We start from the raw sequence: 27,875 nt of genomic DNA, 5'->3' as shown, positions 1-27,875 counted from the left end.
GACGGTGGTGTGTGGAATCGGGAAGTACATATTCTAACCTCTATTTCCCCTTTTGGAGGGCTAGGGAGGAAAACTCAGAACACATGCCTTACTTTGTCCCCAATTCTTTTCCCAGCCCTTAGCCTTTTGGGGAGTCTTCAGGAAGTGGTAAGTAAGGCCTCTGTTGCTAAAGATCTTCATCCCCATTTAGGCTCATGAGATGCCTACACACGGATTTCACACTTGCCTACTGCAGTAGAGTACAAAGTACGGTCAAACTTCGGTTTTCAAATGTCTTGGCTGCCAAACGTTTGTAAAGCCGAACGCCAAAAACCCGGAAGTGAATGCTTCTGTTTTCAAACGCACCTCGGAAGTCAAACGACTTCCACGGCGTTTCTCAATTTTCTCCACTGAACTCCCTGACAGCCCTTTGATCCTCTATTTTTGAGCATTTCGGAAGGAGGTTGCAAATATAACATCATTATGCAATAATAACAGCCCAGAACATGGTCTGAAGATACATGAGGTCACCATCTTGCTTGCTGGAGCTAGGTTGGTCTAGGCAGTGAGAAACAATGCAGGATTGAAAGCATGAAGTACTTTACACAATCCTGATGCGTAATTGAGGAATTCGCTAAGAATAAAAGTTGGAGATGATGGCCAGCAATCTATAGATTTCTTGAAAAGGGCATTGGGCCACCTATTCAGGTGGACATAGGAAGTTGCATTGTATGGAGTTAAATCGCTGGCCCATTTAGCTTAGTATTGTCTACACTGACTGGCAGCGGCTCTCCAGGGTGTCAGGCAGGTGCCTTTTCCCAGCCATACCTGGGCATATTGAGAATTGAACCCGAGACCTTCTGCATGCAAAGCAGCTTCTCTACCACTGAGCTACGACCCCTCCCCCAGAAGTAGTACCCCTCTGCACAACGGAGGCTAGAGGCAGAACACAAGTAGCCCCTCACTTTCACATCCTGCTTGTGGGCTTGGAAAAAAGAGCTGGTGGACTAGTTGGGAACTTGATCTCATCCATCAAGGCTGATACATTATTGGTGCTGACAAATGTTCACAAGGAACTGCCTGCACAGCAAAGTCCATTGTGTCTGCATAAATATATTTGTTGCATTCCCCTATAAATAACAATGCACAGCTGTTGCAGTTCTCTGTAATGGGTTGCTGGTTGTTACATGCTGATGCTCTCCACAAACAAGAATGGAAAAGTACTGTCCCTTGGGATAAAGGCATTGCACTATGAGCCTCTAAGAGGAAGAGTTGCCCCGTTCTCCACCTCTTCAGGAAGGGATCATGCCTTTGTTTCGCTTCCGGTCTGCCATGGCACGCCGATTATGATTCGCCCTGGTCCCTTTGCTGGCTTCTTTCTTCCTGCGCTCCTGGACTGTCTCTCGGCTCTGGCCATGTCCCTTGGCGCTGCCCAAAATGACACCTGAATTGTCCGGCTTGTGCCTGTGTAAGAGGAAGAAGAAAAGTTTCATTGCTAAGTTCCACCAAATAGGCACAACAAATCTCGCTGGTAGTGTAAGAGTGGGGTGGGGAGGGGAGGGGAGGCAGTACAGGTCGACAGAAACTTAGTGGGTCTGAGCACCAGAGGGTCACAGTAATCCTGAAATGCAAAATCTGTAGAAAACACAGGGACAGCCGTCTCAGAAGTGATACTGCTCTATATGTCAAATGTGGCAGTATCCAAGTAATGAAAAGTCTTAAAAATTCTGCCAGGGGAGCAGCGGGCCTCCAGAAGCTGCTGTACATCTCCCATCATCGCTGAGCATTGGTCATGCTGGGCAGATGGAAGCAGGAATTCAACATCCCCTAAGTTTCCCCTCCCAAGATTGCTGTGCTTGTTTATTATTATACATTGTACCCCATCTTTCCTTGAAGGAGTTTGAGGCGGCATCCGTGACTCTTCCCTTCCCCATTTTGTCCTCCCACAAACCCTGTGAGTTAGGTTGGGCTAAGAAACATCAACTGGCCCAAGGTCACAAGTTCATGGCTGGTTGAGTGCGGATTTGCACACAGGCCTCCCAAGTCCTCGTCCAACATTCGGACCACTAAACTGCAAAGGCTCTCAGGTATACTTCTAAATATTAGTCCCTCAAAGTAACAGAACACTAGATATATACTATTCTCCATTCCACCAATCAAAACTCTGACACTGCCTCTTTTATTTCCTTCAGACATCTGAAGACAGGACAAAAGGAGTAAATCTTGTCTTAGTGGAAGCCTTCAAGTGCCCTCACAATAACTGGGAAAATTCACATTGGGGTCACAGTTATGATTTGTAGATATGATTGCGCCTTAGGATAGTTAGTCATGGAAGCAGCCCTTGATTTAATCTTGCAGGGCGCTCAGGACCCTCAAACAAGTGGTTCTGACCAGTAGTTTGCGACTGTGCTCACAAAGTTATCAAATTCAGCACACATGTGAATGGAAAGCCCAACATATTCAGTTATATTTCTAATGGGGGGGGCGCAGAAGAAAAATGAGGGAATTAGTGAAAAGAAAATGGGAGACAATGAGGTGGATCACATCCTTTCAAAAAGGCCAAAACATAAGAAGAGGCTGCTGCATCAGACCAAAATGGCCCATCTAATCCAGCATTCTGTTCTCTATAGAAAACCTACAAGCAGGATTCAAGCACAAGAGTACTCCCCTCCCCACCCACCCCTGCGTAGTTTTCTTAAGAAGCATTACTGCTTCTCACAGTTAAAGGTGAACAAAGCTATTGCAGTCAGTAGCCAATGACAGCCCTATCCTCTATGAATCCGTCCAATCCTCTTTTCAAGCCATCCAAGTTAGTGATCGCTGCCTCCTGTCGAAGCGAGTTCCATAGTTAAATATGTGGTTTGTAAAGAAGCAGGAGGCTCAGGGTTTAAAAAAAAGGGGGCGGGTGGGAAAAGGTGAATTGACAGTGAAAAAGGACATTGCAATAAAATGCATTTAAATGCTAAATAAGTTAGAAACTAATCAGGGAAGCAGCAGGAATGAGGTACAACAACAACAATATAAATACCCCATCCAGCTGACTGGGTTGCTCCAGCCACTCTGGGCAGCTTCCAACAGATATCAAAGCATAATAAGACATCAAACATTAAAAACATCCCCATAAGATTAGTCATGGTCAGCTGACACTCCCACTTTAAAAATATCTGCTTGAGCAAGTCCTTCAACCCTTTGGAGTGGATCTAAGGGGATGCGGAGGACTAAAATGAGGAGGGGTAATCACCCAAAAAAATTTTCCTCCCCGTTCATCTGATGGAAGCTTTCTTGTCAGCTGAGCAACTTCAGCTGGATACAGCACAGAGCAAGTCACTGGGCCTACATGGCTTGCAACCAAGAATTCTTGGAAGAACTCAAATGTGAATTTTCTGATCTTCTAACAAGAGTACGCAATCTTGTTCATGAAACTGGTTTTCTTAGCATTGAAAGGGGTGGCCAACATAACACCCATTTTAATATTGCACAGAGGAATTCCAAGTCCCACGGATACGGCAGTGGCAGCTAGACCAGCTGTCTGTTGTGAAGGGTTGTCAGATGCGGCCCTCTGTTTGAAGGTGTCCCCTATTTGAGGGCTGTTGATCCACATGGGGTAGAAAGACCAGGAGCCACAGAAGGGGAGTTGCATCTTACCCTTTCCTGGCGAGGAAAGTCATCCGCCGGGCTTCAGCTCTCTCCCGCAGCACAGCTGGGTCCTGCACAAAGTGGTCCTGCTGCACATGAAGGAAAGAATGGAGCCCCAGTTCATTTCCAGTTCAAAATGCTGGTGGGCCCTCCAAGTGCTGTTGAACTAATGCTCCCAACATCCCTGATGGGCCAGGCTGGCTGCGGCTGATGGGAATCAGAGCCCAGCAGCATCTGCAGTGTGGATGAAGGGGAGGGGCCCCACCTCCCTTATCCCCACAGAAAAGGGGCTAGTCCTCAACAAGGCAGTATGCTCTTTGTTGTGGAGATGGATCTTTGGGGCCCTTTGTACTTCCCCAATCTACCCTCCCCTCCATCTTACTTACTTCCCTCCCTCCACTGTCTTCTCTGTGTTGAATTTTAGCCTGTAACCTCCTCAGAGCAGGGACCCATCTTCTTGCTGCTGCTCTGTACAGCCCCACAGACCGTGGTTATCATTACATCTCCATTGGCTGAAGCGCATCAGCTCCACTGAGCCACAGGGATCTCGGAGGCCTCCCCGTCCTGTCCCCAAAGAGCCATCTCCCCAAAGAACAGCACTGCGAGGGTTTGCCTCACAACCCCTTCCTCCCCCTTCAGAGCTGCCCTGCAACAATCACCTTTGCAGCCCCCTTTTCATCAGCTGCCGCCAACTCCTCTTCATTGTCATCTTCCTCGTCCTCTTCTTTCTGATCTTTTGGTCTCAGAACTTGAGGGATGGTAAATGGCCTAATGCAGGGAGAAATGAATGGATGAGACATTCCAAGGAGAGGGATTGCTTTTCAATTGCTTTTCTGGGAACTGTAGCTCTGGGAGGGGAAGAGGGGTCTCTCCTAACAACTCTCGGCACCCTTTAAGAAACTATAGCTCCCAGAATTCTTTGGGAGAAACCATGACTGTTTAAAGTGGAAGCACGGGGTTTTAGTTGCATGGTGTGAATACATCCTGACTGTGGAAAAGCTACACATGGGACCTAGCTGAGAATGGAGGGAGAGGGAGTGCCCTTCAAATCACACTTGCTGCACTACACAAATGATTATGGCAGGCTCCATTCAGAAAGGCCTCTAAACTCACCTCCTGCTGATCAGCTCGTCATCTGAGTCGGCGTCGTTTGCTCCCACCTGGTTGCCATCATAGGTGTCATCGTATTCGTCCTCATACTCATCCGGGTAGGAAAGACCTGCTCCGCTCTGCTCTGGGACCTCCTCCACTATCACAGAGTACTGGCTGTAGCGCTCCCTCTGCTCATTCACAAGGCGCTTGTCATTCACCAGACTTTTGGTTGAGGCTTTGTCACTCCTGGGAACGCAAGGAAAGCCCAGCCAGATCAGAACAAAGGCTGATCCGGTTTCCACACAGAAGCCCCTGGGGAACGGCCACGGGCCAGTAGTGGAACATTTGCGTCAGAAGTTCCCAGATTCAATCTCCTGCATTTCCAAGGTAGGGCTGATAGAAACTCCTCTAAATCCTAGAACACCGCTAGCAGTCAATGCACACAACTAGATGAACCAGTGGCATGACTGGGCATTAGGGAGCTTCCTACGTCTTAAGGAAAGGCTTTAGCTCACTGGCAGAGCATTGGCTTTGGATGGAAAAAGTCTCAGGTTCAATCCCCAGCATCTACAGGAGCACTGTCCCCTGCTCAAAAACCCAGAGAGCCACTGCCAGTCAAGTGTGGGCAATACGGAACTAGATGTACCAATGGCCTGGCTCCGTCAGATAAGACACACAGAATTCCTATTTAAATCAGCCTTTAATTTGGAACCATGCGAACTAGAATCTTACCTCATTGTAGGGAGGTATTTGCTGTTATGCAGTGGCAGAACACATGCTTTGCAGGCAAAAGGTCAAAGGTTCAATTCCTGGCATCTCCAGGTAGGGCTTAGGAGACAGCAGCTGCCAGTCAGTGTAGTAGACAATACAGTGTAGACAGTGTAGAGTGAAATGGACCAACAGTCTGACTCAATATAAGGCAGCTCCCTATTTTCCTGCTAGGCCACAACATGGTCTGCCTCTGATGCTTAGCCATTTATATACTCCACAAATTGAACAATGTGTATATTATATAACCACATTGTCATTGTAATGTGGAAGTGCTGTAGCTCAGTGGTAGGGCATCTGCTCTGAAGAAGGTCACAGGTTCAATCCCCAGTGGCATCTCCAGGTAGGGTTGGGAAAGACTCTGTGTCTGAAACGCTACACTAGATGAACCGATGGGTCTGAATCAGTAGCCTCCTATGTGACCGCTCCTTATTCTTGAGCATGACACCTTCTCCTTCCCTTGTCTCTGGCCTATCCCATTTCCCTGGCTGGCTGGCTCCCCGCTCCCTTTGGACTGACACGTTGGTTTTGAGATCCCAGCCAAGCAAATGACATTTTGGACTTGTCCTTTCTGCAGACATCTTCTGGTGATACTGCCTGGGGCTGTCGTGCCACGCTGGGCCCTGATCCTGCAGATGCTCAGCCTGGAACGCCCACCAGCAACCTACACTTTTGATCAGTGCCACACCCCCTATGCTTCAGTAAGCCTTACCAAGGAACAATGTCAAAATCTGCTTCCTAACTGCCAAGCCAGCGATTTATTGTTATTACTTTGCTCCCGGGGAAATACAAGGTATTCACGTCTGGGCTTTTCCGTGCAGCATTCCTCACATACCATGGATGGAAGATCATGTGTCAGGAGCAAGTGCAACTGGAACAACCAGCTGCTTGAGGCATCCCGGTGTTGACTTAATGAAAGGCTTCCTTGCAAGCAAAGAAGCAGAGGGGAAGTCCCCTCCAGGGCTCCACCCTTGGCTTTCCTTACATCAGGAAACAGCTAGAGGGAGCTACAATTCCCAGAGCGGTTTGAGGATTGTAGTTCCAAGCAAGGGGATAGGGGTCTCTTCTTAACAACTCTCAGGACCCTTAGCAAACTACAGCTCCCAGAACTTTTGGAGGGAAGCCGTGACCGTTTAAAGTGGGATCACAGTACTTTAAATGTATGGTGCAAATGTGGTCTTAATCTTAATCAGCAAAGTGATTTTTAAAAATTATCATAGTGCCTTGAGAGCAGCAGGTGGGCAGACTGTGCTGGTTGGGGCATATGGGAGTTGTAGTCCATAGCACCTGGAGGCCACCAGGCTGGTGAAGGCTGATTCAGGTGGTATTCTGGCATTAGAACAATTGGGAGTGAGGATTAGAAAGGTAACAGGGGTCGTGAAAAGGAGCTGCCACCACGCCAAACAATGGCAAAAAACAGGTTTTGTTTTTTAAAATACCGGTTACAACAGCCATCACTCATGATAACACTCCAGAAGTCAACCTCTGCTCTCTGAAAAATGGCCCTTTCCAGATTCCTTCCTACCCATGGTGGGAGGAGAGGGGAAGGGACAGAACCTTCCTGCCTCGAGGATGTTAAAAACCGGAGCACTATGAAAAAGGAACAATGCCCAACACTGTTGGCTAGAAAAACAGATCCGCCAATCCCAACCCACAGAAATTACGCAGGGCAGGTACAGGAAAGCTTTGGCCCTCCAAATGTTGCTGAACCACAACTCCCATCATCCCCAGCTATTGGCCAAGCTTGCTAAGGCTAATTGGAGTTGTTTTCAGCAACACCTAGAGGGCCACTCCTGATGTAGGGTCTTTATCTTTACTGGTAATATTTCCTAACTTGACAGCCATTGATCAGACACAGCCTGAAAGGGTTGCCCAGGCCCCAGGCAACTCACCTCTTGCCTTTCTGCACGCGGGAGAGATCCAGAGAGTCCTGGCTGAAAACATCAAACTCATCGTTCTGGAAAACGTTGCATCGGGAAGTGAGAAGAGGCGTTGGGTCTGGCTTCACTGACCTGACAGAAAAAGATCAAGCCCTCCAATTTATTATTGCTATTATATCCCACTTTTCCTCCAAAGAGCTCAAGGTGAAGTAGATGGTTCTTCCTCTCCCCATGTTATCCGTACAATGACCTTGTGGGAAAGCTTAAGCTGAAAGAGCGGATGGCCCATGGTCAGCCAATGAGCCTTAACATGGCTAAGTGGCTATTTGAACCCTGGGGACGCAGTTCTTAACTCAGCACTCTAACCACTACACCACACTCTTCAGAAACACAATCTTGAAAAATTCCTCACAAAACCAAGCAGCAGCCTGTGGCTCTGGAGCTGCAATTCTAAGCCCACTTATCTGAGAGCTGCACCGCCCAAACTCAACACAGCATGCTTTTGAGCAGACATGTACAGCAGACATATGCTGTAGCTGATTTAAGGGGATTTCAATCAAGGTCAGTCACCAATACACTGATTATAAATATACATATTTACATATAATATATATGTTATTAGGTGATTGTTTTTATTTTTATCTTATATATTGTGATCTTTTCTGTGAACTGCCCTGAGACCTCTGTATGTTGGGTGGTATTCAAACAAACAAACAAACAACCAAAATTAAAATTAAAATTAATTATACAAAATAGCACCACTGCCACTTTTTTATTCCTAGTCAAATGCCTGGTTTAAAAGAATGCTTCTTTCCACAATAAGGTAAAAATCAGATTAAAAGCATCCTCGAAACTACTAACAAAGAAAAATGATGTGTGGATGGTCCAGGTTAAACCCACCACGGATGCACTATTATTGCCAGCAAAACAAAATTCAAAACAAACAAACAAAAACAAAAAACAGAACATGGCAGCCTGCAGGGGCTCCAAGTGGGTAAGAGAAGCAACTCCCCCATCCAGATCTACCTGGGCATTGCTCGGTCCAGCTTCTGCAAGGCTGCCACCAGCTTGTCCTCCAGAACGTTGTTGATCACCTGCTCTACGCTGTAGTTGTACTCCTCCAAGCAGGCCAGGACAAAGCCTTCTCCAAGGTCAGGGAGCAGGTCCTTCACTTGGGAGATCAGGGAATCCAACTCCACCCCAGAGACCTTGCACACAGGGGCAGCGGCTGCTCCAGCGTACTAGACACATCAAAGGCAACAGGCAGTGTTACCCCAGAAGAGTCACAATGCTGAAAGTAGCTGGGTGTGCAGAACCATAGCCGGGGCAGGGTGGGGGGTGGTTGTCATCAAGTTTTTGTACCAAATATGCATAAATCAAATTCAGCCCCCCCCCCCTTTTCCCCATTATCTAAATTCACTGCAGGCTCAAAGCAGTTTCAATATGAAAGAGGCAAACATGGAATGGAGGATGAATCTCTCAGGAGTCGCAGGGCCCACTTTGTTCAGAACACTCCTTACAATCAGCCCAGGGAGTGGCACAACCTATAATCTTAGTCTCAGTACTGCCCTTGTAGAATTCAAGAGGGAGGTCAGATAAAACTAAAATTAGTTGATTCTGCCTACCAGTGGGCACCACCAGCCACCTCCCTCCCCCCACTTTCTACCTGACAATGGTCAGGAATGATCGGAGTCCAGCAGCATTTGGGGGTTTCCCATCCCAGATATGCAGGCTCCATGGCTAACATAGGTAGCTCCCCAACAACCTTGTTCCCCAGTTCACAGCAAGTCAAGGCTAGCAGCACACCCTGAAGACTCACCTCTGTGTGGTTTTCCTCCCCAAGTGTCTCTAGCCCCTCTGTATTACTGGGCAGCACCGGGGCCATGGTTTCCGGCAGGGGCAGGTTGTGGGCTGTTTTTTTCCTCCTGTCCACTCCCTCCCAGGCACTGTCCACTCCTTGCAGGATGTAAGCTGTCCTGGTCTCATCTCTGCCCAACAGCATTAAGGCACCGCACACATAAATCTGATGTAAATCACACACAATGTAACTATAAGCCCTGGCATTCAGGGCAGATGTGCAGGGGTAGGTTGTGGATTTTCATGCATTCGGGGAAAGATAACGTGCACATTCTCAGAAGCACCCTTGTCCCTTATTGTTACAGATTCCAAGCCTGAATTGTGGTGAATGCCTGTATTCATTAAACCTTGAGGAGCAGCAATGTTTTGGAGGATGCAAGCCAGTCTTCCCCAACTTGGTGCCCTCCATAGGATTTGGACTACAACTCCCATCAGCCCCAGCCAGGCAAGTGGAAGTCCAGAACATCTGGAGGGCATCAGGTTGGTGAAGGAAGTTCCCCAGAAATGCCAGCAGAAAAGGATACAGGGTTGAGGAGGCTTGCTGGAGGAGGCTCACATCATCTGCTACAGGAAAGAGCTCGTCATAATCACGGAGAAACCTGCAAATATAAACACTGCACAATTACTAGGGAGACCTTCCCAGCAAAAATGCCTGCCTTGTGAAATTTACATGCAAAATGGACTGCCGAACAGTTTCAATGGCTAGGGAGGTTTTTAAAAGTGTAATGAGCCACCCAAAACCTGGGTGAAAAAGATGTGTGTCTTTCAAGCCAGCTGCCCTACTGTACACACATGCATACACTTTCTCTAGCCCCATTGTTGTTGCCAGACAAAGCAGGTTTGCAACATCACTGTACTGACTGGGGCTGATGGCTGCTGTAGGCCAGGCTGCATTGTCAAAATATATTCCAGAGGTTGTAAAGGACCGCCAACACCCAGTCAGGACTCTCACCTCCTCTCCTGAAGCACTGAGGTGAAGATCTGCAGGAAGTCTTCTATGTAAGGCTGGATATTATCACAGCTGAAACAAGAGGGTAATGTTAACAACAACCAAGGAACCTGTATAGGCTCAGGTGCAGCTTGTTCATCCAAGGGGGCTGATCCTTGGAGCTGGGAGCAAGAGGTCCTGGGTTCAGTTCCCAGACAAGCCCATGTTCCTAGGAAAGGAAGCTAGAGCTCAGTGGCAGAGCACACCCTGTGCATTCAGGGCTCCCAAGTACAGTTCCTGACATCTCAAATTAAAAGGTTCAAGTGGCAGGTGATTGGGAAAGATACTGCTCTGCTCCAAATCCTGGAGAGCTGTAGCTTAGTGGTAGAGCATCTCCTATGCATGCAGAAGGTTCCAGGTTCAATCCCCTCAATCCCCAGGTAGGCTAAGAAAATAGCCCGGAAAGCCACTGCCAGTTAGTGAAGGCAATACTGAGCTGGATGGACCAATGGTCTGACTCAGTACACTGAAGGGCCGTTGCTCAGTGGTAGACCATCAGCTTTCCATGCAGAAAGTCCCAGGCTCAATCCCAGCACCATCAAGCAGCACTTGGAATGTCTCCTGTCTGAAACTCTGGACAGTTGCTGTCAGACGCTGGGCTAGATGGACCAATGGTTTGGCTTGACATAAGGCAGCTTCCTGTGACAGGGGAAGGGCCACAGCTGAGTGAGAGAGCATCTGCTTTGCATGCAGAAGCTCCTAAATTTGTTCCCCAACATCTGTAATCATTATCTGATTCTGAGGTTTCTTTCCTGGTGTCATAGATATGAGTGTGTAAGGGCAACCCACTGCATGGAATCCATGTGCGTAACAAGTACCGTAAATTTCGCTCTATAACACGCAGATTTTTTCTCCTAAAGAGTAAGGGGAAATGTCTGTGCGTGTTATTGAGCGAATGTGTGGACCCTGGCGCTGACTCGCCGGAGCGCAGGGGCAAAATAGGCAAAAATCAAGCAAAAAAAAGATCGGGCGGGCGGGCGGAGGGAAGGGGGAAGGCGGAAGCTTTCCTGCATTCTGCCTCAGGGTCTTACTGCCCACCCGCTTCTGTTGCTGCGTTTGCTCAAACTCAACAAAGAGCAGGGAATCCCCTGCCCTCCTGGCAAGCAGAGGGTTAAGGAAAGGATCGAGTCCTTCCTTCTAATTCTTTCCTAGTCACACTGCGTGCAGGCTCCAGCCCACCACTTCCTCCTCTCCGTGCTCTAGGGACTCGCAGGCAGCCGAAAAGCAAAAGCATGCAGGTGGGAGAGAGAGAGAGAGAGAGAGAGAGGGCTGGCTTGGGTGGGGGGGGGGGACTTTTGCTTTACAATGGTAGGTTTCTCATTTCTTTTCCAAAAGCAGAGAGCCCTGCCCCCAGGCCCCCTCCAAATTACAGCTTCTCCAAGCAATGTACTGCTGGAGGGAGACAGTATGCTTGTTTGGAAGAGAAACCCTGCTTCCCTGCTCGTAAGTAACAGCAGGCTGGATTGCAGAGTGAGACATGGAAATCTCTGGATTTATATGCTGTATATCAAATATCTTAATCTATACTTTCTACACGCGGCTGGTAAATCAGAATCTCCTGAGCCAGGAGGATTACAGCATCTCTCCTCTCCCCTTCATTAAAAGCCTAATACTCTTCTTTGAAGTATAACGTGAGAATGTTTTTTATATATATTTTTTAAAGTTCTTTTCCTCATTGTGTGCTATACACTGATAATTGCTGCCACAATAACAATTGATTGAAAATGGAATTTAGTCTCCCCCCCCCCCCATAGAGAGCTGTTCTTCAAACGTTTAGCCTTAATACAGTGGCTGATGTAATATCCTTCTGCTTCACTAGGCATTTTATATAGGGACATTAAAATTGATTTTCTATATCTTGGCAGATGAAAAAAAGTGTGTTACATGCCCTATTGCCCAAAAGTGTGCAAGCACAGAGCAAAGGTTGCAGTGACAGAGGTGGCCAAAAAAGAAATACCGTAAATAAAAAAGAAATCATACTTCGTATATCCTGTCTGGCTTGGGGGGGGGGGCTTTTGCTTTCCTTCCCTCCCCATTTAAAACGTGGTGACAAAGCACGGATCCACATGGATCCTCAGGATTTTTGCACTGGGTCACCCCAAATTCACCATCAGATCACATTACATGTCCATGGCTACAGTCTGTACCAAAAAAATCACGCACCCACTGTTGCCTGGGGCTGCAATGGTGCAAAAACGTGGTTACAAAGCATGGATCCACATGGATCCTCAGGATTTTTGCATTGGGCTACTCCAAACTCACTGTCAGATCACATGTCTGTGGCCACAGCATGAACCACAAAAATCATACACCCACTGTTTCATTTAGAATATTTTTTTTTCTTGTTTTCCTCCTCTAAAAACTACGTGCGTGTTATGGTCTGGTGCGTGTTATAGAGCGAAAAATACGGTACCTGCTTTCCAAAATGGGCTGAAGGCACAACTGGTTTATGATCATATGGAAAACTTCCACCATCTTCTTCCGAGAATGAGACAGCCTCTTCCACAAATCCGACAATAAGCTGATGGTGGGGAGGGGAGAGGGGAGAGAGAATTTCTGACACAGAAGCAAAAGGAAGTTGTAGAGGTAGTTGTTATTACTATTATTTTCTTCAACCTACTCTTCATTGCAAGGTTCCAAAGTGGGGTATATACGTTCAATAAAACACTAAAAAACATTAAAGCCATGATTAAGTACAAAGGCTAGATTTAACTAAGCAGTGCCGCTGGTGAAAGTCCAGGCTAGGACTTCTCCTAGCTCAATGGAGCTTCCCTCCCATGATGCAACCTGAAGTCCAAGAACATCTGAAATGGCAGCAGGATGGAGAAAGCTGCTCTAACCATTGTACCTTACTGGCTCTCCTACATCTCGGGGGGGGGGGAACGACCTCCAGCCCAATCAATTGCAGCAGGGAACAGAGATAACACAACTGAGCAGGATGAGTTACTGATGAGTAGGGGTTAAATCCTGCTCAGTTCAGCAGGATTCCATACAACCCCCTTCCTGAATTTAGCAGGAACCCACAGCTAAAACGGAGTGAGAGAGCCTTTGTTGTAGCTGCACTTCGCACCTGATGTCATTGTGATGTCAGGCAACTGTCAGGTGGGCAGCCGCCCAAAGCCGATCCTGATGAGGATCTGGCCCGTGGAGCATAAATGTTTTCCCACCACCTGCTCCTAAAGGATGGTGGAACTTCAGGTATGCTGCAGGAGCAACCTGGGCAGATATATTGCAGGGCTTGTGCCTGGAGGGGACAACTGCACTTATTTCAGAGGGGAATGGTCACCTCCACAGGAAACATACCTGCTGTCCTCGCGTTGCCTCTTCTTAATAGCAGCCTCCAGTTCAGGTACCACCAGCTCATAAAATGCAGCAAGCCTTTTTTGAAAAAAGTGAAACACACCTAATTGTGAAATAGATAGATAGATAGATAGCTATATACAGAGACAGAGAGAAATCAAATCAAGGAAGGCTATGTGTACAACATTCTAATATTGATAATACAGAGGAAGCTGGGAGGGGGGTCATAGCTCTGTCTAGAGTAGGTATAGTCACATGGTGCCCCACAGATGCTATTTTAAATCTGGTACTGTTTGCCTTATTCAAAAAATGGTAAGCTGCTCTGACACATATTTTTTTTAGTAAGCAACTCTAGGAAACACTTTTTAGCTTTCATACCATTTGGCATTAAGTACTACCACACCGCAGTTGCTGGTTCTATTATTCTTGATGAGTGATCGCCTTGGGATATTTATTGTATCTATCATTAACTGATCTGTTTCAATGCTTGTTTTATGATGACCTTAAAGTAATATAATAGAATCAAACCGAGTTGTTAGATTGTTGTGTTACGTTTTGAAATGATTTAGTATTTGTTATTGTAATGATTTGTATCTTATGTTTTGAAGCTGCTTTGAAAAGTGTCATGCAAATTTAAATAATGATAATGACAATAAATAAATATAGAGGGTGATGAAGAGAATGATAATAATGGATGCTCTCTCAGCTGTAACCTTTTCTGAGGCAGTGTTCTTCAACCTGGTGTGATCCCAGTGTAGTTGGACTACATCTCCCATCATCCCTGACCAAAGGCTAAACTGGCTGGGGATGATAAGAGTTGGAATCCAACAACACTTATCTAGTGGAATTGAAGCACGTGCACACACATGCACACTCACACACACACACACACACACAGAGACAGAGGCAGCCTACTAATATACCTGTAGCAGAAGTCATGCTTTTGGAATGTCTGGCAAGCCAAAGGAAAAACATCCAGAAAGGCCCAGAGGGTGATGCAAGTGTCACACAGGTACAGGACAATATCCTTCAGCTCCTAGGAGGAAAAGAAAGGAAGGCTTTTCATTTTAAAAAAATAAATCAGATTTTAAAGCACAATTTTATTTTTCTTTTAAAAGTAAGCTGCCAAACAAAGCAATTCCCTGCCCTAGATTCCTCCCCTCCCTGCCCCAGTCTCTGGGTTCACTTCCTCCTCAGAGTTGGCATAACATCGCACCTCGGAATCTGAGCCAGGGAGCTCCTAGAGCGGTCAGCTCCATTATTAGGCCCACCACAAGCGGTAGCATTAAAGGACAGCAAACCGACAATTCTTTACATCAGATTTTAATTTTAAGCCAGCTTTTTCCTGCCTGATGAGCTCATAACATTTTAGACCAACTCCCGCAAACATGGCCATGCTGTGGCTGACGGGAGCTGTCATCCAAAACATCTGGAGAACATTTAAGCACATAAAATTCCATGAAACTGAGTGATCAGGACAGCAAATGAGAGGCCGAGCTCTTCCTCAAGATTCCCTGGGGGAAGTCATGTCCTTTAAATATATGGTGTCTATGCAGCCCTGATCCACAAATTCCCAGCTGTCATTTAAAAACACACACACACACACACACACACACACACAAGCTGCTAGCATTTGCAGAACCAGATGAAACCAAATTTACAGGCAGTATATTCTCCTCATTTTTCATGAGAAACTAGCCTGCTTACCCCCCATCTCCCCAAATCAGTGTTTTCCTTTGTCCCCTATAAAAATTATTGCAGATGCCCATGGTTCTGTTTATCAAAGAATACAAAGAAAGGAAGTGTTCAGTGAGATTTTAAAACCGAACACATAAAATATTAATACAGAAAAAAGTCTATCGCAAAGCACAGGAAAATTCATGTGATGAGGAAAAGCTGCCTCACCCAGTCACAGGACAGGGAAGGGAATGTGTTACTAGCAACCATGTGCAGAATGAGACATAATCTGTTGGGTGGGGTGGGGAGAGAGAAAGTATCTGTGGTGAAGATTAAAGCTGAGGCCAGGTTTGGAGGAAGTACATCGGTCCCAGGAAATACCTGCCCCACCCCACCTGCAGAGGAATATCCCCAGGAGTCAATCGGATTCTTTCCTCCAGCTTCTGTGGTGTGGATGAAGCCCCTTCACACTGCAAGCCACACGTATGCAGAATGCTGCTGAGTACCTAGAAGGCACAAAGGGTCCATAAGCGGAATACAACTGGGTGCATTTTGCCTTTTATTGATGGTCATCACCTGACCAAGGTTATTGTTGTAGTTGTTTAGTTGTTGTTATTACAAATAAATAAATAAATAAATAAATAAATAAATAAATAAATAAATAAATTTATAATAATTTATATAATATAATAATAATAACTTAATGTATTTATATCCCACATTTATCCCAAGCTGGAATTCATGGCAGCTTCCAACATTTAAAAACATTATATAATACCAAGTAATTATATCAAACTAGTTACATACAATGATTAAAACACATCAGAACACATTTAGAATCAGCAATGAAAATCCATTTTGCCCTGACAGCAGTCCAGAGATCAGCATAGACTGAATCTTAGTTATCAAAGGCCTGTCTGAACAGGAAGATTTTGGCTTGCTGGCGGAAGGATAACAAAGAAGAAGCCAGTCTTTCCCCTCTTGGGAAAGAGAGCAGCCACAGAAAAGGCTCTCTCTCGGTCACCAACAATCGTGCCTCTGGTGTTGATGGGACCAAAAGCAGGTGCTGAGCTAAGGATCATAGCACCTGGGCAGGTTTATATAGGATTTTTCAAGTCACCTGGGTCCAAGCCACATGGGACTTTATAGGTCTGCTCTCCAAGGAAAGAACTCCCTTCCTTATAAAGGGGGGCCAATGAGCATTTTTTTCCAACTTCCAGTTCACATTTCCTTCAGGCCAATTTTCTGGTGTGTGTGCGTCACACTGGATATACTGGCTGGGGGCTGATGGGAACTGGAGTCCAACAACATTTGTTTCCCCACAACTGTTACAAATGGGAACAGAGCTTCTCAAATAAGCCCAAGAAGAAGTACAACCTGAAGGACTGTAGGCACAGTTTCATCCAAGTCACTGAAATAGCTTGGCTGCTGAGTAAAGATGTTTTCTGAGGGGTAGGGTGGAGAGGGAGGAAGAAAGGAAGGAAAGAGAAAAAGACTGGTTTCAGGCAGGTTAAAATATCCAACACCACAAAAGGCTTCACGCTTAATTAGGAGATCTCCATGCATCCTCTTCATGTTACACATAACTCATAATGGCCTGGTTTGAATGTTGCATTAAGCCAAACTATGGTTTAGCACATTCCTCTCTATTTTCCACCCAGGCAAGGGTGAGGCATTATCAGAGTTCAAGGACACACTCCAGCCAGCCAAAAACACAGAGGGAGGGTGTAAAGCAGGACCAGTGAATACCAAGGGTCAGACAGAAAGGCTTGGAGCGCCATATCTGGACCCCAGGTCCAAGGTTCCTCAGCCCTGCTTTAAAGTTTTAATGTCCCTTAGCAATGGGCCATTTTGGAACAGCCCCTCTTTAAAAACTATTGCAGCTGAATGCTGGTTTTCTGTTTCCTAGTAAAGAAATAATGGAGCCTGACTTGACCAAAGTGAAAGTAATATTAAACAGTAAATTAAGAAACAGACACTTTACTCCTACAATTAGTAAAGTCGATTGGACTGAGGAAAGTGGCAAATTTGATTTAAATCCTGATTTTTAGAGGGTGCCGCCCCCCAACACTTCACATACACACACCCCATTCCCTCACTAACCAATCATCTTATGGAGCAGAGGACCGTTGCCTTTTCCAAAGAGCACACATAGATCCAGGATTTTGGGGATATCAAACAAGAAGTTATTGTAAAGGATCTCTCCAAAAACAGATGGTGTGATGAAGTGATCCTAAAAAGGGGTGGGGAGAGAAAGATATTGAAAGATGCTTATGGATAACTAGCAAAACGCTCTTTGTCGTCATGACAGATATGAGGAGGAGGAGGAGTTTGGATTTGATATCCCGCTTTATCACTACCTAAAGGAGTCTCAAAGCGGCTAACAATCTCCTTTCCCTTCCTCCCCCACAACAAACACTCTGTGAGGTGAGTGAGGCTGAGAGACTTCAGAGAGAAGTGTGCCCAAGGTCACCCAGCAGCTGCATGTGGAGGAGCGGGGACGTGAACCCAGTTCACCAGATTACGAGTCCACCGCTCTTAACCACTACACCACGCTGACTCTCTACTGCAAGCGCCCTGAGGGGGTTGGGGAGGGATGATGCACATGTGTGCGTAATTGCCCTTCATGCTGTGATGTAAAAGTTTAAGAGGACAAAGGACAAGCCAGTCTTTATAGTCAGCAGGAAGAGCACAAGCCCTTGATTTAGGGGCTGGCCTGGAGAGATCTAAAAGTGCTCTGGATTTTGCTGCCTTTACAGAGCATGCTTTGAGCAGCGTATATTTAGGGCTAAAAGGCTCTACAGAGTAGCTTTTAAGTACGCATAGGCATTCAGAATTTAGACGATACCACATGCCTCCAAAGAACCTCCAGGGCAGCTCACAGCATGACAAAAACATAGCACCATGATCAACGAGCACAGATTAAAATTCATCTCCCTAAATCAGCAGAACTGACATCTTAAAGCCACAAACACTGTAAAACAGGATAAAATCGCACGCAAGCAGCCACCCACCCCTCTGTAGCTCCAAACATCCATATAATCTGCCTAAGGACAGTGACAGGGCAGAACCTATGAACATTTCCCACGGTTTTATTTTCAAGGCATCGGTACCACTACTGAGAAGGATGTATTCCTTGGCTACATCAATCTGACCAGGCATCCACAAGTTTCAGCTGAGCTTTGGAGGCACTCAGAAGGAGGTCTACAGCTTTTCAAGTGCCTCTGAAGCCCAACACAAGACCAGGGATACCTCTTGCCTGGCTGCCAGAAACTAGTTGAAAAACCCATCAGTGGATTCAGCATGGTCCTGAATCTAACTTCAGAAAAGTGGAAGGATTCACAGCAAAGAGGCTCTTCCAATGACCTTAGTGAAAAAAGAGGGTCATATGTGAGAAATACACTGCTGAGGTCACCTGGTTGTTGTGAGAAGTGGTTAATCTGTGGCATTTCAGATGTTGCTGGACTACAATTCCCATCACCCCCAGCCAGCATGGCCAATGGTCAGAGATGGGGGTTGTATTCCAACAACATCTAGATGGCCACACGTTAGACACCTGTGCTTTTAAAAGTTAAGATCAGTGGCTTGTTTCCAGTGCTAGCCCTACTCAAACTAGACCCACTAAAATCAATCAACATGGCTCACTTAGGTCCATTAATTTCAGTTGGTCTACTTTGAGCACTGGATACAATCCATCTAAAAAAGGAAAAGAAAGAGGGAGCCAATGGTGTTCTTGCAGATAGAACCAATAGGAACAGCCAGTTTTGCCTTATTTTTTACAGGATGTACTGAAGTTACTTCTATGAAAATTAACTTGAAAAGAGTTGAGGTAATTAAGGGTAGGGAACCTCAGACATGGAGGCTTCCCTATCTAGCCCTCAGAAGTGAGCTTCTTGCTCACCTGGATACAGGACAGACAGGGGTGTGTGTCAAAACCGGCCTACTATGAAACTTTAAGATTGACATTCATTGCTCAGCCTGCTTTTGCCTCTGGCCCTGCCTGCCACTGGCATGTGGTCCTCAGAAGGTTGCCCAGAAGGAAATGTGGCCCTGGCGACAATAAAGATTTTCTGCCCCTGAAATAAATAACCTCCATGGAACTACATCTCTTTGAAGGTTCCAACTAATTGAACCTCCCTGGTGGCAAGACAATTTATGTACATAGGAGCCCCCCGAGGAAACAGCTGACAGAATATTGGATCAGGACCTAGGTTCAAACTGGGCTCCTCTTTGGCTGAAAAGGCACCACACATGTTATTTGTGAAGGTGAAAGGAAAGAAGAAAATGTTCTTTCCCACCTCGGCCTTCAGGACAGAATGGGCCATATACCTAAACAAATACATTAACATTTCCCGAAAACCATTTGAATATATTGGAGTGTAACTGTGCTTCTATTCATTAATGACTAGGGAATGGCATATATATATATATATATATATATATATATATATATATATATATGAAACTCCAGGTAGAGGCTATGAAGGGAAAGCCATTAGGAAAGACAAACAGAAACCTGCTATTTTTCCACACACAAAAACATGTACACACATCTCAAAAGCAGGCTGAGTAAAGAAATTATTTACTTTGGACTCCTTGTGAGTGGACATGCGGAGGAAGGTTAGGAAAACGTTCCAATGGAGGCGTCTCTGGAGGTCATTCACCTCTGGAGGCAAGTCCGCCACTGTGTCAAACTTGCGAGGGGCGTGGCGCAGGTACGAATCCAGGCATTTCTGGAGCGTCTCATCAAATATCACCTGCCACAAGGAAACAAAAGGCCTCATGGGAAAAAGAAATCTGGCCGCCTAGCAGGACAGCAGATCACCGCAGGAACTTATGTCAGTCTATTGCACGTTGAATCAACAAGTGAGCAAAACATTTTAAGATGAAGGCTGCACCAAAGAAGCAAAGATTCCAGGACACTTGGGGGGGGGGGGACAGGACATTTTCAAAGTTTCATTACACCACACATTTATCTTGAGTGTAATGCAGAGGCCTGGCCTCACCCCCTTTACAGGTTTTATTATACTCATTTACAGAGTCAAACATGCTTCATAAATAGGACCACTGACCATTTTAATTGCTTTTTAACTGGCTGGTTAAGCCTCCTGATTCACGTATCAAAATCTCAAGCTATGCCTTTTTGAGGTATTGAAGGAAGCATTAAGATAACTTACAATTTAATAAATAAAAGAATCTGGTAAATAAAATGTCACAGCTTGAATAAAATATGATCCTGAATACTATCTTTTTACTCTGTGTTCAGTAACACCAGAGACTCAAGGTCCTCCTAAAAAAACCCACAAAAGGTGTGCCCATAACTCTCAGCATCAACTATCAAAACTGCATTTGTTACATTTTTTTCCCCTTACTTCTAGCAGCGGAAATGGGGAAGCCCACCCCTCAATTGCTGTTGGACCAAAACATCCATCATCCCTGCCTGCCTGCAATGCTGGGGTTGATGGGAGTTGGAGTCCAACAGGACCTGGATGGCCAAAGGCTCCTCACCCCTCCCCTACGAGCTCCTTACTGATGCTTCTACAGCAGGTGCTAGAGTGCTCAGGTGAAAGAAAAAAGGGTAGGGCTTTAAGAGTTGTGAGGACGGGTGGAGAACCTGAGGGCTAGGGGTGAAATACAACCCCTAGGACTCTCTCTAGTACACAACCCTTCCCTGCCCCCTCCTTGACTGCTTTCACTTGATCGATATGTGTCCTTGAACACAGTTAATGTCTCTCATTTGCCCGGATCGAGAGATGTGTGTACAACTGGGGGTGTAGAAACGCCTGACTTCTTCGTGGCTGGAACTTAGCCTACTGCAGAAAGGAACGATTCATACCTTTTGTCTCACCCGCTTTTGCCTCTGGCCCCACCCATCCCTAGCACATGGCCCCCAGAAGGTTGCCCAGGAGGGAAATGCAGCCTCCAGCATGAAAAAAAGGTTCGCCACCCCAGTGTAGGAGGAGGACTTATACTTTCATCGTCACCACCAACACATCTACACATGCTTCTTTCTTCCTTTACAAAAGAAATTATACCTGGCACCAGAATTTGTCATGAGGCAGAGTCAAAAGCCACTCCAGGTCATCTGCAACAAACTTGGCTCTCTCCCAGAACTCCTCCAGCAGGGCACGGTCGCCTCTGGCTTTCGGTGGGGGCTTATACAGCACAAAAGACCGCTCTGTTTTCTTTTCAGGATGCTGCAGAGAGGGGGAGGAATGCCATGGGATGTCAACAGGTCAAAGACTAAACAGAAGTCCTCGGTGTTGGCTTTCTGAGCTATCTCAAGAACCTGGGCACACCAGGGATAATTCTCCTATTTGTCAGAAACTTGGCCTGTGGTTTAGCAGGAATCCAGCCCCTCATTTGTTGCTGCCTTTGGCTTGCTGGCTGCTCCCGTTTCTCTTTCATCGCAAGAGGCCTGCTGAGTGGCAGTTTGGGAAGAACTCCTTGTTTTGCAAATAACACTTTTAGAATCCTGCAGAAGTCACAACAGACGCTGCCTGGCTCCTGTTAAGATAAGAGCTGGCACCTTCCTCGTGCTCCTGTGTTTTCAAAACTAAAATAGCAGAAGCTGGTCGGAGAGCACTCTTTGGATGTGTTGAGAATATGCCAGGATCCTGTACTAACAGCCACAACATAGTATGAAAATGGAAAACCCGTATTCCAGGGGTGACCAGTGTCTATTGGGATTGGTAGGGCAGAAGGCATGGGATCAATCAGTAGATGGAGCCAAACCAATGAGAGGCAGAGCCAACCAATTCTAGTTTTGTCTCCATCCTCCTGCTCCCTACTGAGCTCCATGAGGGCAACACTGAGACTAAGGAGGAAGAAGCTGACAGGCAGTAAGTGAGAAAGCAGGCAGGTGAAGGCAGACATGTTAGAGTGCCCTATTTGCCCTAATTGAGTAGTCTCTACTGTGACTGCACAGGTGACAGCTTTTCAAGGGAGCTGGAAGGGGGAATTGTGGATTCAGTGCTACTCACAGGAAAAGCACATGTCCATTTATTTTGCTCCATGTGGTTTAGGTTTTGCTTTAGTTTTTCCATTTTTTATTTTTAGTGTCCTACTGTGGTTTTTGATGAAACTGGTTTTGCAGCTAGAGAGCTCGCTGGGACAAGTTTGAGAAAACCTTCCTGGTGTAACAGAGGGAGGAAAAAATCAGAAGCCAGAGAGGTGGCCAAATGAGATTTCTGGTGGGTAGGGGTGGGGCTGTGGTGCCCTAAACAGCAACTGGCTTTTCCCCATAATGAAGAGAAGCAGGATAAAGTATGCAAAATAGAAACAATGACAGAATGCATTAGACAAAACAAATCCTGCATATTTGCATAATTTACACAGCTTGCTAATTTCAGCTATTTTTAGGGCAGTTTCTGTTTTTAGTGCAGGAAACCTGCAGTTCAGTGGACAGATGCCAGATCACTAGGTTTCCAGTTATAACGAGGAATGCCAGGCACTAAGAGGAAGGGAATTCTCTATTTTGTTATTGCACCTGATTTGCTTTTGGACCAATTGTCTTTTTGGAACAGTAAAACAGTAGAGCAACTGTTTTGCACGCAGAAAGCCCCGGGTTCCAGGTATTGCTAAGAAAGTGCCCTGTCTGAAACCTTCAGGAGCATAGGACCAATAGCGTAGAAATCTGCAACCAGCCAGTGTAGGCCCAGAGAGGGAAACATGTGGCCCTCTAGATGTTGCTGGGGTGCAGCTTCTACCATCCCTGACTATTGGTCATGCTGCCTGGGGGATAATGGAAGCTGGAGTCAAACATGCTCAGGAGGTTCCCACCCCAAGTTAAAGGAGTCATATACTGCATTTTCACCCCTTAGCTAATTTTATTCTATGCATTAACAAAAATAAGAAGAGAATGGGTCAGGCTTCTGAACTGCAAAAAAAATAAAAGCACCCCCCTTACCAGGGCGGGTAAAGTTTTCATCTTCCCAGTCAGTGAATCTTTCTCTGTCAACTGGAGCTCATCCAGTGGCAGTGCTGGCATGCTGCCGTGTTATCTCTGCCTTTAAAACATAAGCACATAGACACAGGTTGCATCAGGAACTGTTTCAAGAATGCACAACCAGCAACAAGCAAGACAGGTTGCTCCTAGTACAACAGCCACACCTAGAGACATCTGCTATGTTTTTTACACAAACAGAGGAGCTGATGTGCAACTCAGGAGGAAAAGTATTTGTGGGTTTCCTGCACGGGGCCCAGAGAGCTAAGCATAATTTAGAGATATTGGTCATCGCTTCATGAATAGGCACCAGAGAGTGAGGGAATTTTAAGGTGTACAAAGCAATACAAATATCCTAAAGGCAACAGAATCAGAGATGGGGACAGGTGTTGTTGGACTCCAACACCTGTCAATCCCAGCCAGCATAGTAAACCATCAGAAATGAAGGGAGTTGTAATTCAGCAGGATCTGGAGTCTATTCTGTACAGTGGGCTACATTTCTTTTTTATATATATAAAATATTTATTAAGGTTTTCAGAAATATTACAAGATAAAGAAAAAAAGAAAAATACAAGAAAAATACAAAATAAAAATAGTTAAAAACATTTCTTACTTTCCACTACTTATCTTTCATTTGCTTATTTCCCGGACCTCCTCAAGCCTCCCTTTTTTGTATTCCAGTTTAGTTTGTTTGTTCAGCAAATCCCTCCCCTCTTTATATACCCTAGTCATTCATCATAAAATATTGTAACATTGAATTTTTACCTATTAATATTCCATTTTTTCATATTCCCTTATAACATTACAGCTAAAGACCACTTAGTTTCTATCCAACATCATTCTAACATTCATTAATTTTGCAATATTTCTGTAAATAGTCTTTAAACTTTTTCCAGTCTTCTTCCATCGACTCTTCTCCCTGGTCTCGGATTCTGCCAGTCATTTCCGCTAGTTCCATATAGTCCATCACCTTCATCTGCCATTCTTCCAGAGTGGGTAGATCCTGTGTCTTCCAATACTTTGCAATAAGTATTCTTGCTGCTGTTGTAGCATACATAAACAAAATTCTGTCCTTCTTTTGCACCAATTGGCCGACTATGCCCAGCAAGAAGGCCTCTGGTTTCTTTAGAAAGGTATATTTAAATACCTTCTTCATTTCATTATAAATCATCTCCCAGAAAGCCTTAATCTTTGGGCACGTCCACCATAGGTGAAAGAATGTACCTTCATTTTCTTTACATTTCCAACATTTATTATCGGGCAAATGATAGATTTTTGCAAGCTTGACTGGGGTCATGTACCACCTGTATGTCATTTTCATAATATTCTCTCTTAAGGCATTACATGCCGTAAACTTCATACCTGTGGTCCATAACTGTTCCCAGTCAGCCATCATTATGTTATGTCCAACATCTTGTGCCCATTTAATCATAGCAGATTTCACCGTTTCATCCTGCAGTGAGCTACATTTCTGACTAGCTCTCTTGTGGACTCCTGAGCAGCCACTGCCTCAGGCTGATACTCTGTGGTCTGGCTAAATGGCTAGAGCTTGTGCCTTGCGTGCAGAAGGTCCCAGGTCTGGTCCCCAGCATCTCCATGTAGAGCTAGGAGAGACCTGTCTGAAATCATGGAGAGCCACTGCCAGTCAGTTGAGGCAATACTGAAATGGATGGACCAATGGTCTGGCTAAGTATACGACAGCATTCCTATACTGTCATCTAGCCAAGCTTGTTTCCTATTACTAGCTTTATTGGGGTTCTCTGGAATGCAGTTGGGAGATAACTATAAGAGCTTATGGGATATTTCTAAGATGCTTGAGTTGTTAATCAGAGGTGGAACAGGTGAGTATATATTATCAGGTCTATATATCACACTTGATCTCTTCACTCTATGCAGATTTGATGTCATTTCAAAACACAACAGGAGGAGGTGAGTAGTACATGTGAAAAGGATCTAGGGTCTTAGTAGACAACAAACATAACATGAGTCAACACTGTGATGCAGCAGAGGAGAGAAAAGAGTAAGAACCAAAACGGTATGACTCTCTTTTTTATTGCTTCCCTGCAAGGAGGGAAGATGAAATCTCTGAGCAGATAACCACTGTATCCTTACCCGCCTTTCAATAATGTATTTATTTATTTCTTACATATATATCCCCCCTTCAAGGAGCTCAAGGCAGTGTACTCCTCCCAGTTTTATATCACAACAACCTTGTGTGGGAAGTTAAGCTGGAAAGGAGCCGGGTGAGGTGAGGTGGTTAGGGTGTTGGACTAGGACCTGGGAGGCCAGGGTTCAAATCCCCACTTGGACTGGAAGTTGACTGGGTGACCTTGGGCCAGTCCCTACCTCTCAGCATAACCTACCTCACAGCGTTGCTGAGGTAAAAATGGGGAATGGGGAATGGAGTGGGGGGGAGAGAAATCCAAGTATGCCACCCTGAGCTCTTTGGAGGAAAGCAGGGATATAAAATATAATGATACTTTTAAAATAATATAAAAATAATCAATTTAATATTTATTTTTTAAAAAAAAAACAAGGTTATGTCACCCAGTGACAAAGTCAATGCTGAAGGTGGGAATTGAGCCATCACTGCCGCCCAGCCTAACTTACAAGGTGTTTTGAGAGGATGGGGGGTGGAGGGAGGAAGGGAGGCAAGGACACTGCTTTGAGTTTCTTCAAGGAAGGCTGGGATACAAAATAGAATAATAAATGTAAATAAATATTAATATTAATACTGTAAATGTGTGTGTGTGTGTATAAAATGAAGTCACCCAATTGCTGAAGGGGGAAATCTGGCCACTTCCTCTCAACTGGGCCTACCTCACAGGGTTGCTGAGAGGATGGATTGGGGGAGAACCAGGTACATCGCCTTGAGCATTGCCTTAATAAAACACAACTAAATTTTTAAGAAATAATGTAAATAAGCAAAGTCACCCCAGCACCAACATGACTGCTGAAGGAGCATTTCCACCACCATCTTTCAGCCTGAACATGGAGATCCAGCTCCGAGGGCCTTCTGGTGGTTCCCTCTCTGCGAGAAGTGAGGTTGCAGGGAACCAGGCACAGGGCCTTCTCAGTAGTGGCGCCCGCCATATGGAATGCCCTCCCACCAGATATCAAGAAAATAAACAACTACCTGACTTTTAGAAGACATCTGAAGGCAGCATTGTTTAGGGAAGTTTCATTGCCTTTTTATGGTTTTTATTACAGTGGTACCTCGGGTTACATACGCTTCAGGTTACAGACTCCGCTAACCCAGAAATATTACCTCGGGTTTAAACTTTGCTTCAAGATGAGGACAGAAATTGTGTAGCGGCGGCACAGCGGCCCCATTAGCTAAAGTGGTGCTTCAGGTTAAGAACAGTTTCAGGTTAAGAACAGACCTCCAGAACGAATTAAGTTCTTAACCCGAGGTACCACTGTATTAATATTCTGTTGGGAGCCGCCCAGAGTGGCTGGGGAAACCCAGCCAGATGGGCTAGGTATAAGTAATAAATTTATTACGCTACCTTGAGCTTCTTGGAGAAAGGAAGGAAGGCAAGGGTTTAACAAAACATAACTTTAAAATAATGTAAGTGGTGAACTTTAAATATACGGCCATCTGGTGACGACATCATAGCTGGAGGTGTGGATTCGAACTCGGGGCTCCACGCTGCCCAGCCACCCACTAACGAACCCCGCGAGCCACGACGTCACTGGCCACCAACCCCCCCCCCCGCCACCAGCTGCCACGCCGCCCGTGTAACGTCATAACGGCCATTCCTCCGGCTCGCACGCGCCTGCCTCGCCCCCTTCGGTTCATTCCCCTCCTTCCCTCAGAGCGCCCCTCAGTCAACCACTGACCCGAGGCCCGGACGCCCTCCAGCTTCCGCGGCCGCTTTCGTTTCTTTTCGACACGGCTCAAATAATAGTCTCCCACCCGGTTTTCCCTGCCGGCCTAGTGCTTCCGGGGTCGAAGAAGCGCTTCCGGTTCGGAGGAAGGTCCGCCGAGATAATAAACGTAGCAGTTGTTAATCGTCATATTACGCTCCTCTGCAGGATAGAAGCTTTGGTTCTGTTTGCAGTTTTTGCGGGTGATAAAGGGTCCGATCAGGATTAAGTGTAGACCCTTTGAAACCAGAGTTAATTAAGTTCAATTCAACAGTTTTCAGTATGCCCACACTTATTTATATTTTTATATTAATTTTTGTCAGAAAATTGGTTACTCAGATGTTCCATGGTGTTGAGATCTGGGGCTCTGACTAAAACTCCATCAAAGTTTTGGAAATGGGATAATTTCTCCCCAGCCCCGGAAACAATACTCTGCCACCAGGAATATTGGCATCTCAGCCAGAGGGCCTTCTCGATGGTGGCACCCGACTGCCTTGCGGAACACTCTCCCACCGGATGTCAAACACATAAATAACTTTATGACTTTTAGAAGAAACCTGAAGGCAGCCCTGTACAGGGAATTTTTTTTATTGGTGTTTTATTGTGCTTTAATATTTTGTACAGTGCTACCTGGAATTGGGTGATATCCAACTCCAAGGAGCTCAAGGTGACATACATTTTTTTTCTTTTCTTTCTAAAATTTTTTTAATTATATCTTTGAATTGTTGAAAGAAAGAACTTAACAGAAGAGAAAACAAGTTGCATATAACAACATTATTGAAATGGTACAGTTGCAATGGAATCCTATGTAAATAAGCAGATACTTCTATATGTTTGGGAGTAAGGATGTATATATATAAACAGTTTACCAGTCTGCTAACCA

The 27,875-nt window shown here is 45.5% G+C and overlaps 1 protein-coding gene across 3 annotated transcripts; it reads right to left on the bottom strand.

Annotated features, from left to right (window-relative positions):
- Positions 1 to 1,072: 1,072 nt before the first annotated feature.
- Positions 1,073 to 27,116, bottom strand: ASCC2 (activating signal cointegrator 1 complex subunit 2). Of its 3 annotated transcripts, none has more exons than XM_080986257.1 (19): positions 26,966 to 27,116; positions 23,087 to 23,186; positions 21,213 to 21,374; positions 19,764 to 19,934; positions 17,281 to 17,410; positions 16,555 to 16,622; positions 15,573 to 15,683; positions 14,424 to 14,536; positions 13,504 to 13,578; positions 12,614 to 12,721; positions 10,165 to 10,233; positions 9,737 to 9,811; positions 9,175 to 9,343; positions 8,382 to 8,596; positions 7,368 to 7,487; positions 4,729 to 4,953; positions 4,275 to 4,383; positions 3,625 to 3,704; positions 1,073 to 1,443 (listed from the first exon to the last, which is right to left on the bottom strand). In XM_080986257.1, exons 2-19 carry the CDS (start codon positions 23,165 to 23,167, stop codon positions 1,272 to 1,274), a joined length of 2,253 nt encoding a protein of 750 aa, XP_080842383.1. In that variant the 5' UTR covers positions 23,168 to 23,186; positions 26,966 to 27,116; the 3' UTR covers positions 1,073 to 1,271. The 3 variants fall into 3 exon arrangements, with proteins under 3 accessions (XP_080842383.1, XP_080842385.1, XP_080842384.1); XM_080986259.1 differs by having other exon boundaries at positions 3,625 to 3,701; XM_080986258.1 differs by lacking the exon at positions 26,966 to 27,116 and adding an exon at positions 26,632 to 26,813.
- Between the last annotated feature and the right edge of the window lie 759 nt (positions 27,117 to 27,875).

Source organism: Podarcis pityusensis (assembly GCF_964106645.2).
Source record: "Podarcis pityusensis genome assembly, chromosome: 16".
NCBI lineage: Eukaryota > Metazoa > Chordata > Lepidosauria > Squamata > Lacertidae > Podarcis > Podarcis pityusensis.
The sequence above is the reverse complement of the archived record's forward strand: the minus strand, read 5'-3'. Positions and strand labels throughout refer to the sequence as shown.

Excerpts from the sequence above, each read along its gene's own strand:
- ASCC2 (XM_080986257.1), bottom strand. The coding sequence starts at position 23,167 with ATGCCAGCACTGCCACTGGATGAGCTCCAGTTGACAGAGAAAGATTCA. Across the intron at positions 15,684-16,554 it reads CTGTGCCTACAGTCCTTCAG|GTACTCAGCAGCATTCTGCA; the intron begins GTTGTACTTCTT and ends TGTGCCTTCTAG. Across the intron at positions 4,384-4,728 it reads GACGAGCTGATCAGCAGGAG|GCCATTTACCATCCCTCAAG; the intron begins GTGAGTTTAGAG and ends TCCCTGCATTAG.